Consider the following 15,714-nt stretch of genomic DNA (forward strand, 5'->3'; position numbering starts at 1 on the left):
TCTGAGGCTTGAGAGTCTTTGGAACTCCTTGCCACAGAAGACTGTGGGGCAGAGCCAGTGTTTTCATTTAAGGCTGAGATAGACAGATTCTTGATCAATAATGCAATCAAGGGTTATGGTGAAAGGGCAGGAAAGTGGACAAGAGGACTGTCAGATCAGCCATGATCCTGTTGAATGGTGAAGCAGGCTTGAGGGATAGAAAGGTAGCGAGCTTTGAGAAGATTTGTAGCTCAGTTTGAGGTTCTGGATGTGAGTTTGCTCGCTGAGCTGGAAGGTTAGTTTTCAGATGTTTTGTCACCATTCTAGGTAACATCATCAGTGAGCCTCCGTTGAAGCACTGATGTTATGTCCCGCTTTCTATTTCTCTGTTTAGGTTTCCTTGGGTTGGTGATGTCATTTCCTGCATTGGTGATGTCAGTTCCTGTTCTTTTTCTTAGAGGATGGTAGATGGGCTCCAAATCAATGTGTTTGTTGATGGAGTTCCGGTGAGAATGCCATGCTTCTAGGAATTCTTGCACGTGTCTCTGTTTGGCTTGTCCTAGGATGGATGTATTGTCCCAATCAAAGTGGTGTCCTTCCTCATCCGTATGTAAGGATACTAGTGATAGTGGATCATGTCTTTTTGTGGCTAGTTGATGTTCGTGTATCCTAGTAGCTAGCTTTCTGCCTGTTTGTCCAACGTAGTGTTTGTCACAATTCTTGCAAGGTATTTTGTAAATGACGTTCATTTTGCTCTTTGTCTGTACAGGGTCTTTTAAGTTCATTAGCTGCAGTTTTAGTGTGTTGGTGTGTTTGTGGGCTACCATGAAGCCAAGAGGTCTGAGTAGTCTGGCAGTCATTTCCGAAATGTCTTTGATGTAGGGGAGAGTGGTTATGGTTCCTGGGCACGTTTTGCCTGTTGGTTTGGGTTTGTTGCTGAGAAATCGGCGGACTGTGTTCATTGGGTACCTGTTCTTTTTGAATACGCTGTCTAGGTGATTTTCTTCTGCTCTTTGTAGTTCCTCTGTGCTGCAGTGTGTGGTCGCTCGTTGAAATAATGTTCTGATGCAGCTTTGTTTGTGAGTGTTGGGATGGTTGCTCCTGTAGTTCAGTATGTGTTGTTTTCCTGTGGACGCTGGTTTGAAGTTCCCCATTGACTGTTTGCTCTACTGTGACATCTAGGAATGGCAGTTTGTTATTGTTTTCCTCCTCTTTTGTGAATGTTATGCCAGTAAGGGTATTATTGATGGTCTTAGAGGAGGAAAACAACAACAAGCTGCCATTCCTAGATGTCACAGTGGAGCGAATGGGGAACTTCAAACCAGCGTCCACAGGAAAACAACACATACGGACCAAATACTGAACTACAGGAGCAACCATCCCAAAACCCACAAACAAAGCTGCATCAGAACATTATTTCAACGAGCCACCACACACTGCAGCACAGAGGAACTACGCAGAGCAGAGGAAAATCACCTATACAGCATATTCAAAAAGAACGGGTACCCAATGAACACAGTCCGCCAATTTCTCAGCAGCAAACCCAAACAAACAGACAAAACATGCCCAGAAACCATAACCACTCTCCCCTACATCAAAGACATTTCTGAAATGACTGCCAGACTACTCGGACCACTTGGCATCAGGGTCGCCCACAAACCCACCAACACACTAAAACAGCAGCTAATGAAATTAAAAGACCCTGTACAGACAAGAAGCAAAACGAACGCCATTTACAAAATACCTTGCAAGAATTGTGACAAACACTACATTGGACAAACAGGCAGAAAGCTAGCCACCAGGATACACGAACATCAACTAGCCATAAAAAGACATGATCCACTATCACTAGTATCTTTACATACAGATGAGGAAGGACACCACTTTGATTGGGACAATACATCCATCCTAGGACAAGCCAAACAGAGACACGTGCAAGAATTCCTAGAAGCATGGCATTCCCACCAGAACTCCATCAACAAACACATTGATTTGGAGCCCATCTACTATCCTCTAAGAAAAAGAACAGGAAAGAACATCATAAACACAGGAAATGACATCACCAGCCCAAGGAAACCTAAACAGAGAAATAGAAAGCGGGACATAACACCAGCGCTTCACCGGAGGCTCACTGATGATGTTACCTAGAATGGTGACGAAACATCTGAAAACTAACCTTCCAGCTCAGCGAGCAAACTCACATCCAGGATAGAAAGGCCTGCTCCTCTTCCTGTTTCTTATGGACTTAAGTTTAGGTTGTTGCAGCTACATAGAGATGATAAGAAAAATGAGGGGAAGTTGCGCCTGCGTTTAGTTTGTCTCCTTTCTGTTTTAGTTAAATATGATGGACATGTTGGGTTTGATAAGAAATTAAAACTGAGGAGTAGGAGTAAGCTATTTGGTCCTTTAAGCCCTCACAAAAAAATCATCTGAATAGTATTGTTGGTTTTAAATGTGGTCTTCAATGATTTTTCACACTGTAGGAATTGTCTGGGAGATTTTGCACCTTGCTGGTTACTCATCAGTGTTTCCTGGCATGTTTGTTATAGCTAGAAAAAGTCAAGATTTTTTAAATCCGACAACAAGCAAGTAAATATGTCAGGCATGATACTATGAAAAGGTTCACATACCAAAGAAAAAGTACACAACATGTTTTTCATTCAAAGAGATAAAATTGAAAGTACAATTCGATCTTGGGGCAAATATTTTTTCTTATAAGACCACTTATACTTCCCAGCCATTTCTTCCTTGATATGAAAGCAAACAGCCACTGCAACTGCATGAGATGTGATCACAGCCCATGTAATTGTCATGCTTGTGAAGTCACTGACAGCATCTTTCCAGCATTTGAGTAATAACTTCATACTTCACAATAAGCTTATTTAGTATAGCAACTGGTGTCCCTGAAACAAATTGCAAAATCAGATACCCAGAGGAGTTCTAATGAAGAGCCCTCGCTGCCCTACTCATAGAGTCATAGAGTCTTAGAGATATACTGCACAATTTGTCCATGTGGACCAAATTTCCTGAACTGATCTAGTCCCATTTGCCAGCATTCAGCCCATATCCCTCTGAACCCTTACTATTCATGTACTCATCCAGATGCCTTTTGAATGTTGTCATTGTACCAGCCTCCACCACCTACTGTGGCAGCTCATTCCATATGTGTGCCACCCTCTGCAAGTAAATGTTGCCTCTTAAGTCCCTTTTAAATCTTTCCCCTCTCACCTTAACCCTGTGGCCTCTAGTTTTAAACTCCCCTATGCTATCAAAAAAACCTTGGCTATTCACACTATCCATGCCCCTCATGATTTTATAAACTGCTGTAAGATCACCACTCAGCCTCCAAAGCTCCAGGGAAAATATTCCCAGCTTATTCAGCCTCTCCCTGTAGCTCTAACGCTCCAACCCTGGCAACATCCTTGTAAATCTTTTCTGACACATTTCAAGTTTCACAACATCTTACCTATGGCAGGGAGACCATAATTGAATATAGTGTTCGAAAAGTGGCCAATGTCCTAGACAGCTGCAACATGACCTCCCAACTCCTGTACTCAATAACTGACCCATAAAAGCAAGTGTACCACATGCCTTCTGCACTACCCTATCCACCTCCAATTACACTTTCAAGGAACTGTGAACCTGCACTCGAAGGTCTGTTTGTTCAGCAACACTCCCTCGGATCTGACCATTAAGTAGATAATTCTTGCCCTGATTTTCTTTGCCAAAACCTCATATTTATCTACATTAAACTCCAACTGCCACTCCTTGGCCCATTTGCCCACCTGATCAAGGTCCCGTTGTACTGTGACGTAACCTGCTGTCCACTATGCCACCAATTTTGGCGTCATCTGCAAACTTACTAAGCATACCTCCTATATTCACATCCAAATCATTTATATAAATGATGAAAAGTTGTGGACCCAGCATTGATCCTCAGAGCTCACCACTGGTCATAGGCCTCCAGTCAGAGAAGCCACCTTCTGTAAGACCATAAGACATAGGAGTAGAAGTAAGGCCATTCAGCCAATCGAGTCTGCTCTGCCATTCAATCATGGCTGATAAATTTCTCAAACCCATTCTCCCGCTTTCTCCCTGTAATCCTTGATCCCCTTTACAATCAAGAACCTATCTGTCTCCATCTTAAATATACTCAATAACCTGGCCTGGTATCCACAGTCTTCTATGGCAGTGAATTCTATAGATTCATCACTCTCTGTGCTAGAAGGTCTTCCCTTTACTCTAAGGCTGTGCCCTTGCGTCCTAGTCTCTCCTACCAATGGAAACGTTTTCCTCACATCCACTCTGTCCTGGCCATTCAGTTTTCTACCTCTGTCTTCTACTTTCTAACCAATTTTGTATCCAAATGTTAAGCTTTCCGTATATTCCATGTGATCTCACCTTGCTAACCAGTCTACCGTGCAGAACCTTATCAAACGTCTTGCTAAGTCCATGTAGACTGCTCTGTCTTTATCAATCTTCTTTGTCACTTCACTCCTTGACAAAAGTGATGGGATGAAATGGCCAGGCAGCGGCAAGATGGGGTGGCCGGGGAATGGCAAGTCCAAGGTAGTGGGTTGAGAGGAGTGGCAAAATGGGGTGATGGTGAAGGAAGGGGATTGGAGAATGGATTAGTGAGGGAGAGGTGTGTAACAATGATATGACCAGTACCAATCTCATGTTCCAGTGAAATGGTAGGAGCTATGTGTTTTGATTTACACTTTTATGTGAATTTTCACATATTGGAAATGGAATCTTACCAACAATTAGCAAACATAGAAACCATTACCTCCACAGATGGAAAACATAAAACAAACTTACAATTCAATAAACTGTTTTTGGCAGAGTAGAAGAGATGATTTCTTTGACTGTGGAATTAAAACCAGCTGCAAAATGTTCACTGTGTGTTTCAAGTAGTAAAAACGTTTGGTGATATGATGAATGAAAAAAAAATCAGGACACTGAAACCTGAGTACAGCTGAAGTGTTCTCTAATGATTCAAGATACCAACTAAACAAGTATGGTTTTGTGTTAAACCTTGCACCTCAAGCACAACCAGTGGGTTTTAATCAGCATATTCCTTTCATCTTAATTTTGTACTGGACCCTATGCCTTTTTAACTTGGTAACTTCGAGTGTATGTTTGATGTTGCATCTTTATTATTTTGCTCAGGGTTAACAGATAAAAAGCTTATTCTTTTCTTCGTTGAAGAAAACCCTGTAATTGGCTTCTTACTTCTACAATGGGAATTAGTTCATTACATTTTAATAGGAGAGAGGTATAACTGTGCTCCAAAAAGAGCATCAATCTTTGAGGCCGAATGGAAAGTTAAAAAGAATGTAGCCAATTCATCTCTTGTGACCTAGTCATAATAGTTCATAAAGTCATTACACATCCTAAATAAGATAACGAGGTGTACAGCTGGATCAACACAGCAGGCCAAGCAGCATCAGAGGAGCAAGAAGGCTGCCATTTGGGGCCGAGACCTTTCTTCAGAAGGGTCTAGGCCTGAAACGTCAGCCTTCCTGCTCCTCTGATGCTGCTTGGCCGGCTGTGTTCATCCAGCTCTACACCTAGTTATCTCAGATTCTCCAGCATCTGCAGTTCCTACTATCTCTGAAACACATCCTAATTGTACTGCTTTTGCATGTATTTCCACAGCAAGCTGAATTCTTGATTTGTTTTGTCAGTAATGTTGAAATATTGGTGATGCTATTGATCAGGTTATTAGGGTCAGTACATTTTATATGCAATGGGAAGGACTAGTTTGTGCTGAGCAGGTCTCTAGACTACCTTGAATTTCTTCATTTTCATGCAGAGATAGTTTGGCCATCATTCCATTTGATAGTTATGTCACATTTGTTTTAAATACTGAATAGTTGTAGGAGTAGCTGCATTCTGATCTCGTAGAGATGTATTTATTTTTAAAATTAGTTTTGTATGAACACACAGGCAAGGCTGGCATTTATTTCCCATTTATTTCCCTTGTAAGACCATTTCAAAAAAACAGGTAGTCTGGAGTCTCCTGTAATGCTACACCAGGTACGAATGGCAGACATCCTTCCCTAAAGGGCGTCAGTGAACCAGATGGACTTTTGCAATAGTTGACAGTGGTCACCATTAGATCAACCTTTTATTCCAAATTGTTACTGAACTCAATTTTCTGCCGGAGTGCTTTTTGAGCCCAAGTCCCCATAACATTAGCCTGGGTCTCTGGATGATTAGACCCAGTGACGTTATCTTCATGCACCACCTCCCCATAAATCTTTCAGCTGGTAAAGTGTGCCACTTTACACTTCAGGGCTCTTTATCCCAACAGCTGCCCTGTGTTGTATTCTCTCCCATTTGTGAAACTGGTGATGATTATAATGAATTCCTGCACTACTGTCCAGATATGTGGAAGGCCAGAATTATGAAGCAACCTTGCAGCTGCCAACTGGTAATGGGGGGATAGAATTTATAGACCAGGTGCAGAATGTGGCATGTGTCAGGTTTAATTTCAAATTAGCCTTCATGTTTTTCCTGTAGATGGTACTGTTTAATGCCTGGCTTCGTATGCCTGGTTATTCCTGCTGCTGAATTGTTGTTATTGATGAGATTTGCCATTTTCCCCATGCCTTCTCTTCAATTCTTGGTGATGCTGGAAAATGTGGTATACAGGGTGAAGTTGCACCCTGAAGAGGCTCTTGGGGGATGAAGGGAAAATTACAAGGTAGTGACATATGCTGAAGTACAGAACTATTTAAAATGTTCTGAAGATAGTCCTTGGCGAGGATATTGCTCATATTGGGTGAAGTGAAATGTTGTTAACATAACTGGTTTTCTTGAAGGGGGTAATCCCTTTCTTTTGACAGGCTATGGAGCAAGCCAAGATGATCCCTTAATTCAACAGGTATTATCAGATCTCAAAGTCCAGTTCCTTGCAAAATTTAGAAGCAATTTTAACCTTAAAGCTGATGACAACTGAACTGGTTATTCCCGGCAGTCTTGTTATGCTTGATTCAATGATTTAACTACCCAAGTTGGACAGCTGTTGCAGATTTTATTAGGAATTTGTGACTTTTTTTTGTTCATGACTATTGGACTGAATTTTAAGACTTCTGTCCTGCAGCTCCACTTATTTGATGGAAACTTGGCAGCTCTACTGCTGTGCAACGAATGCAGAGATCCAAAACCACATTTTTTTCAGTCACACCTTTGGGAAAAACTAAACTGAGATGTCTCCGAGTGAGTAATAAATCATGCAGATAAGAGTTTGATTATTAGCTTGCTCTAAGTGTTATGTACGCTGCTGGGATATGAACATTATTGGCAAGGCCAGCAATTATTAGCCATCCCTAATTGGCCTTGAGAAGGTGGTGGTAAATCACCTCCTTGAACTCTTCTGTAACAGTGGGTGTTCCTACACCACACGCAGAGATAGAGCTGCAGCATTTTTACGTGATAACAGTGAGGATATGATAATATAGTTCCAAATCAGGACTGTGTATGACTCAGCAGAGAACTTATTGTTGGTGATGAACTCATACATTTGCCAACCGTGTCATTTCTAGATGATAGCTGTCATGGATGCTATTGAGGTAACCTTAGCAAGTTGTAGATTATATCTTGTAGATTCTACATACTGCATTAGTAGTGGAAGAAGTGAATGTTTAAGCTGTTAGCTTGGATACTGATCAAAAGAGCTGCTTCATTCTTGAGTGTTCTTGGAACTGAACTCATTCAAGCAGGTGGTGAGTCTTCTAACAAACCTGTTGAATGCCTTGTTACTGGTGAATGGACTCTGGGGAGTCAGGAGGTGAGTTGCTCACTGCACAATTCCCAGTTTCTGGACCTTCTGTAATGGCTTTGATGATAATTTCTAGAGTGTTGATGTTGCTGGATTTGGTGTTAGAAATGCTGTTGAATATTAGATTCTCTTGTTTGGGCTGGCCATTACCTGGTACTTGTGTAGCCTGAATTTTACTTGCCTCTTTTTAGCTCAAGTTTGATTATTGCCTATGTCTTGCTGATGTCGGCATGGGCTGCTTCAGCATCTCATGAATTGTTAATGTAAATCATTACACTAATCATATATTTCTGCTCTTGTGATGGAAACAACATCATTGGTGAAGATGGTTGAGTCTAGGACACCATCCTGAGAAATAATTGTGGTGATGTCCTCAGGTTGAGATTATTTGCACCAATAACTAAAGCTATCTTCCCATATGCTAAGTATGACTCCAACCAGTAAAAAAAATTCTTTTTCATTCCCATCAGTTTCAATGTTGCTACAACACCTTGGTGTTACATATAGTCTCACCTCAGATTTGGAATTATCCTCTCTTGCTGTGTTTGCAACAAAGTTTCACATATTTTGGAGTCATGCGGCCCTAGCAGCTCCCAAACTAAGCATTGCTGTGTAGGTTGCACTGTGGGTTCCACTTGAATATGCTATTACAACACTTTACATCACTTTGATGAAGACTGAGATAAAACTGATGGAATGATAATTAGGTGGTTTGAATTTTTCTTGCTTTTTGTGAACAGGACATAACTGAGTACTTTTCCATGTTGCTGGTTAGTTGCCAGCATCGATGGTTGGCTAGGGCTAGCTAGTTCTGTATCACAGCCAGGATGTTGTCAGATTCCAGAGTGTCTGCTGTATTCATGCACTCATTAATTTCTTGATATTGAATCATATCAAATTGGCTGAGCATTGGGCAATCCAGAGGAACCAAGGTTGATCATTGACTGGGCACTTCTGCTGAAGATGGTTGCAAATGCTTCAAACTTGTCTTTTGTACTGATTTGTTGAGCTTTGCCATCATTAAGAATGTGGATATTTGTGGAGCCTTGTCTTCCAGCTGGCTGTTTAATTGTCCACCAGCCTTGATGTAGCAGGGCTGCAAAGCTTTGATCTGATGTGTTAGTTGTGAGATCACTTTGCTCTGATTATAGCATGCTGTTAAAGTTAGCTGAACACAGCAGGGACAATAATAGGGGTATTAAAATTAGCCTAGCAGGCTTCAGTTAGAGAAAGAAAAATAACACTGAATTTTCATTCATTCTTTATCACCGTCTAGCAACATCTGTTGAATTTTTACGTATGGATACCAGGTGTGTTTTTGCTGTTTTGCTATGTACAATAAAATATCCTGCTGATATTGTGTGAAAGCTCACGTGAATAATGGCAAATTGATGAGCCATATCCCTGCAGCTATATCCAGCAAGGAATCAATGGTACAAGAGGAGATGAGGAAAATCCGTAAGGAAAGAAATGAGCATCTGGTTCCAAAAATGAAAACAAATGTAGTGTTTTTTGGAATTACTGGTATATTCTGCAGAAGTAGGAAGAAAGGTAAATATTGAATGAAATGAAATAATCATGGACAGACATGCCTAATATTTGTTTGAATCATGTAATATTCTTAAATGTTTTCTAAACTATTTAATTAAAAATTTATTCTTTTCGTCGACAAATTGACAATCTGAATTATACAGATGTAATACTGTGTGCAGATGTTGGCATTTTAACATGTTATTACATTAAGGCCAAATTGAGGAGGAAGTTCAGTGTGTTTTGTCTGTCCAGGAACTGGACTACATAGCTGATTTTATTAGCCAAGTATAAATAAAGTTCCTTGGTGCTGCAAATTGGTTTAACTTAATAAGCACCTCCCAAATTAAGACAGCAGACTGCAGGTTGTATAAAAGACAATGTATTACAGATGCTGCATTCTGAAATTAAATTGCAAAATGCTGAAAATGATTGCAGTTTCAGTAGCAACTGCGAAACAAGAAGCAAAGTAAGTGTTTCTGATAAATATCCTTTCATTAGAACTGGAAAAGTTGAAGATCTAGCTGCTTTTAAATAAATAAAGTGATGGAGAATGGAGAAAACAACAGAAGTGGAGATCTATTTTAGAAACCAAGAGAACTGTGGATGGCAGATGCTGTAAATCAGGAACAAAAACAAAGTTGCTGGAAAAGCTCAGCAGATTTAGCAGCATTTGTGAAGGAAAAAACAGAATTAATGTTTCAGATCCAGTGACACTTCCTCAAAACATTCTGAGGAAGGGTCACCAGACCCGAAACATTAACTGTTTTTCCTTCACAGATCTATTTGACGGTGGGAGGCAGGAGTGAATAAATGACAGTTTATGTTGTTTGTGTGAAGAACAGAGGAACAGAAGTGTTCATCCAGCTCCATGAATCTGCTCCACCATCTTAGGAGCACAAAAGCTGACGTTTTGGGCCTAGACCCTTTGCTTTTGTGCTCCTAAAATGCTGCTTGGCCTGCTGTGTTCATCCAGCTCCACACTTTGTTATCTTGGATTCTCCAGCATCTGCAGTTCCCATTATCTCTGGAGATTACTGAATCTCTATCTTGAGCTATTGTAATGATTGACCTTCCACAACCTTCTGAGATAAAGAATTACAAAGATTCACCACCCGCTGAGTGAAGAAGTTCCTCCTCATCTCAGTTATAGAGTCATAGAGATATACAGCAGAGAAACAGACGCTTTGGTCCAACTTATCCATGCCAACCAAATATCCTAAATTAATCTAGTCTGATTTTCCAGCATTTGGACTATGTCCCTCCAAACCCTTCCTATTTATATACCCATTCTGATGCCTTTTAAATGTTGTACTTGTACCAGCCTCCATCACCTCCTTTGGCAGCTGATTCCATACACGTATAATTGTCTGCGTGAAAAAATTGCCCATTAGGTTCCTTTTAAATCTTTCCTCTCTCACCTTTAACTTATGATCTCTACTTTTGGATTCCCTGATTCTGGAGAAAAGACCTTGGCTATTCGCCCTTTCCATGCCCATCATGATTTTAAAAACTTCAATAAGGTCACCCCTCAGCCTTTGATTTGCCTTTTACTCTGAGACTGTGTCCCTTCTTTGAATCCTGAAAGCCACGGGAAACACCCTGTCTACTGTTTGTGTCTTTCAGAATTTTATAAGTTTCTGAGATCACCTTTCATTCCTTTAAATTCAGAGAATAGAAGTCCAGTGTGCTCAATCTCTGTTCATAGGATAGTTCTACCAACTCAGAAATCATTAGGATGAACTTTTGCTTCATTCCCCGGTAGCTAGTTAAAGGGAAGTACCAATGGTCTTATTAGACAATGGGGTTGCTGTTCATTAGGGAGAGAGGACTAGTGGAGACAAAGGGAGAAATTGAGAAGGAGAATCCTTCATATTAACCGCAGCCGAGACAGGAATTGAACTCACAGTGTTGGCATCACTCGACATTGCAAATTGATCATCCTAATATGGCAAGAAAGAAGAGCATGGTGATGAGACAATGAAAGAAACAAAAGGTGAATGTGCAACAAAAACAGTGTGCTGAACAAAACACAACAGGTCTGGCAGCATTTCTAGAGAGAAAAAATGTTTTGAGTTTTGTGACACTTGGTCAGGTCGATCAGAAAGGGTGAAGGGTCACTGGATTTGATACATCAACTTTGTTTATCGGTCTAGAGATGATGCCAGACCTTTGTGTTCCTGCCTCCCCTTCATCACAGCCAAAATTCCATCCTGGGATTTCCAAGTTCAACTGTATGCTCCATTAACTGGGTGAGGTGTTTGATGTCCAGCACCCCTCCACCAATCCTGGCTCTCTCAGCAAATTTAAGGGTGAGCCTGTCCTGCAATCAGATAAGGAGAAGAATTGAGGATGCCGGAAATGGGTACAGGAGCACATTGTGTATATGCATAACCATACCATATGGTGAGCCCTTCCCAGTAACTGGGTAAGTAGTGCAGTGACCAGGAAGAATGAGTATTTTGAAAGCATGACATAGCTGTGAACCTTCAGTGCCCGTCATACATGTGATTCTGAGGCTCGCAGGTATTTGCCCATTGTGGGAGTGCAATGGTAAGGTTACACTGAGTGATACATCTGTGAATAACAAAGAACAAAGAACAAAGAATCCTACAGCACAGGAATAGGCCCTTCGGCCTGTATCCGCCCCCACCACCCAAGACATTTTTCCATCCCCACCCCTATCTGCTTTCCAGAGAGACCACTCTCTCCGTGACTCCGTTGTTCGCTCCACACTGCCCTCCAACCCCACCACACCCAGAACCTTCCCCTGCAACCGCAGGAAATGCTACACTTGCCCCCACACCTCTTCCCTCACCCCTATCCCAGGCCCCAAGATGACTTTCCACATTAAGCAGAGGTTCACCTGCACATCTGCCAATGTGGTATACTGCATCCACTGTACCCGGTGTGGCTTCCTCTACATTGGGGAAACCAAGCGGAGGCTTGGGGACTGCTTTGCAGAACACCTCCGCTTGGTTCGCAACAAACAACTGCACCTCCCAGTCGCAAACCATTTCCACTCCCCCTCCCATTCTTTAGATGACATGTCCATCATGGGCCTCCTGCAGTGCCACAATGATGCCACCCGAAGGTTGCAGGAACAGCAACTCATATTCCGCTTGGGAACCCTGCAGCCCAATGGTATCAATGTGGACTTCACCAGCTTCAAAATCTCCCCTTCCCCCACCGCACCCCAAAACCAGCCCAGTTCGTCCCCTCCCCCCACTGCACCACACAACCAGCCTAGCTCTTCCCCTCCACCCACTGCATCCCAAAACCAGTCCAACCTGTCTCTGCCCCCCTAACCTGTTCTTCCTCTCACCCATCCCTTCCTCCCACCCCAAGCCGCACCTCCATCTCCTACCTACTAACCTCATCCCACCTCCTTGACCTGTCCGTCTTCCCTGGACTGACCTATCCCCTCCCTACCTCCCCACCTATACTCTCCTCTCCACCTATCTTCTTTTCTCTCCATCTTCGGTCCGCCTCCTCCTCTCTCCCTATTTATTCCAGAACCCTCACCCCATCCCCCTCTCTGATGGAGGGTCCAGGCCCGAAACGTCAGCTTTTGTGTTCCTGAGATGCTGCTGGGCCTGCTGTGTTCATCCAGCCTCACATTTTATTGTCTTGGATTCTCCAGCATCTGCAGTTCCCATTATCACAGACTCCTGAGCAGTTCTTGGGTTGCAGAGTGAGAAGCAGTATGCAGCTGGCCTTTAAATAGGTGCCAGAGCTTACAACCTTAGAAGAGGAGAGGGGACCTAATTGAGATATACCAGATAATGAGAGGCATAGATAGAGTTGATAGCCAGAGACTATTTCCCAGGGCAGAAATGGCTAACACGAGGGGTCATAGTTTTAAGCTGGTTGGAGGAAAGTATAGAGGGGATGTCAGAGGCGGGTTCTTCACACAGAGAGTTGTGAGAGCATGGAATGTGCTCCCAGCAGCAGTTGTGGAAGCAAGGTCATTGGGGTCATTTAAGAGACTGCTGGACATGTATATGGTCACAGAAATTTGAGGGTTCATACATGAGGATCAATGGTCGGCACAACATCATGGGCTGAAGGGCCTGTTCTGTGCTGTACTGTTCTATGTTCTAAGACCCTATCAGAAGCAAGTAATTCCTGGCTACTTGTGCCATATGATTTACCATCACCCATGCAATATCTTTCTTGCATATTTAATGAGCTGAAAGCATGTGCAAGATAAATGAGATAACAAGGTGTAGAACTGAATGAACAGAGCAGGCCAAGCAGCATCAGAGAAGCAGGAAAGCTGACGTTTTGGGTCTGGAACCTTCTTCAGAACGCAGGTCATGCCAGAGCTGATGACATTTAACATACTTGGTGCCATACTTTAACTTCACGATGGAAAAAGTCAGTGTGTCTTCCTTTTCAGATGCCATTCACTTGTAATAACTCCCAGTTTTGGTAAACCATGATATAGAGGATACTAATCACCAGAGCAGAGGCTGACTACAGGATAAGAGCACCTCCAAGAATGAAGAGAACAAGATCTGTTACTGGGTGCAGACAAAAGAAAGATACTTCTATAAAAGTCCAAAAGTTTAACAATGGCTTTTTAAAAAAAATCTACTTCTGCCTCTTGAAACTTTTAATAATAAATTATTGGAGAATATTAACTCTTTCTCACTTTGTCAAAACATAAAATGGCTTTCTGTGAGGTATCCAGTTTTATACCCCATTCATCACAAATGGCTAACACCATCTTTATCTGAAGCACATTGTAAAACTTTACAAATTTTTTTTCCTTTCTCAGGAAGCTATCATATACTGCCTACAGAAAAGGTACTCAGACTTACAGATATACACCTATGTTGGGGACATTTTGATTGCTTTGAACCCATTCCAGGACCTACCTATTTACACTCCAGAGGTAAGAGAGAATTTCTAACGTGCTGGCTAAGACTTTGAAAGTATGATTGTTCTACCACTTGGCTTTTTGGCAGAGATTGGTGGGATCCCAAATTATTGTATATATTTTCTTTCTCTCTTTAAACTCATGGCATTTTGCTGAATAATAAGAAGCCGTATTTCTCACTGGAAGTAGATGGAACCCTTGTTACTATATCCAAGTATGGGTCCTATGGGATCCTAAAGCAATTTTCAACTATGAATCTATGGGACCTAAACTGCACCATAGTGACATAAGTTTATTTTGCAAGTAGCTGATCTACTCAAATCAAGTGAGTTCCTGATGTTGCTCCCAAGCTTTGTGTGGTAGCTGACTTCAGTGAGATGATAACAAGAGTGTTACAATTATTTGAATTATGGGCACTGTAAATAGCCTGGATTTATGTTCTTATTCACAATATAATGGCCCGTAATGCAAGTGAATATTGTGGGCAGTAAATTCTGATGAGATTGAATTTATTTATAGCAGCTCTACTTACAAGTACTTTGCTAACACCTAATGCTGACCTTGTTGAAATAAAAGCAATGTTGCAGATGCTAGAGATTTGAAATTAAAGCGAAGTGCTGGAAAAACTCACCAGATAGTGGTGCGGATGGGACCCTTCTATAAAGTTAATAAAACACAATTAATGTTTTGATTTGAATGACTCTTTGGGTTTTAAAGAATAGTCATTCAACTCAATACTAATTCTGAGCTACACTTCCATGCACTGAAAATGGCAGAAAGGGTAATAATGGGGGTGGATGGGGGTGGTTGGCACTAGAAAGGTGCCCATACCTTCCTACCACCTGAGCAATCAAGTTCTGGGTGGGCAGGTCAATGAGCATCTTTCCTGACTCCCATCAATTAATGCCCATAAGTCATCAACCATTTGTAGACCTTGAACCACCAGTTACCCCATTACCAGTCTTCCTGGCAAGCAAATAAATTGGCTTCATACCTGACAGCCATGTTGGTGGGAGGGGCCTCTGTTTGCCCCAGTTTGGGGACAATTGATGGTTGTAGATAAGGAGAGCAGGAGAGTGACTGCTTAAATCCACCTGTAGTGATTGGAACTGGGTGGATTTTATTGACTGAGATCCTTGATTTGGGTTGTTAACCTGGGTCAGTTAGGGAGCCCTGACTGGCAGACATAAACAGGGGATTCAGAGTCTCCTCACTTTAGGAATTGACTCTGAGCTGCTAGCGTACTGTGCACTTGGAAATAAGGAGTGATTTGGTGACGGGATACCGGCCTCTGTGTAGTAATTTCACCGCCCCTATCTATGCTTCCAACCCTCTAATCTCCTTCATTCTGTAATCCCCATCCTGCGATTTTCCACCCCTGTAAAAACTCAGTTTCGCACTGGTCCCAGTCTTCATTGACTGTCTGCAGCACCCAGAGGCTGCCAGCCTATGAATTAGGCTGGTATCTTCAGATGGGTTGGAAACTTTCTGGTGCAGCACAGGTCAACACTTAAGTGTCAGATTTCTGTTT

General features: G+C 42.0%; 1 protein-coding gene across 10 annotated transcripts in view; it reads left to right on the forward strand.

Moving 5' to 3' along the window:
- The window catches only part of myo3b (myosin IIIB), a 583,195-nt gene that overhangs the window by 190,271 nt on the left and 377,210 nt on the right, over positions 1–15,714 (forward strand). For all 10 annotated transcript variants that reach the window (XM_059647251.1, XM_059647253.1, XM_059647249.1 and 7 more), the window contains one exon: positions 14,082–14,198. In XM_059647251.1, the coding sequence (XP_059503234.1) occupies positions 14,082–14,198 (117 nt within the window). The remainder of the gene's footprint in view (positions 1–14,081; positions 14,199–15,714) is intronic.

The sequence above is a fragment of the Stegostoma tigrinum genome, chromosome 7, assembly GCF_030684315.1.
Source record: "Stegostoma tigrinum isolate sSteTig4 chromosome 7, sSteTig4.hap1, whole genome shotgun sequence".
NCBI classification, from domain to species: Eukaryota; Metazoa; Chordata; class Chondrichthyes; order Orectolobiformes; family Stegostomatidae; genus Stegostoma; species Stegostoma tigrinum.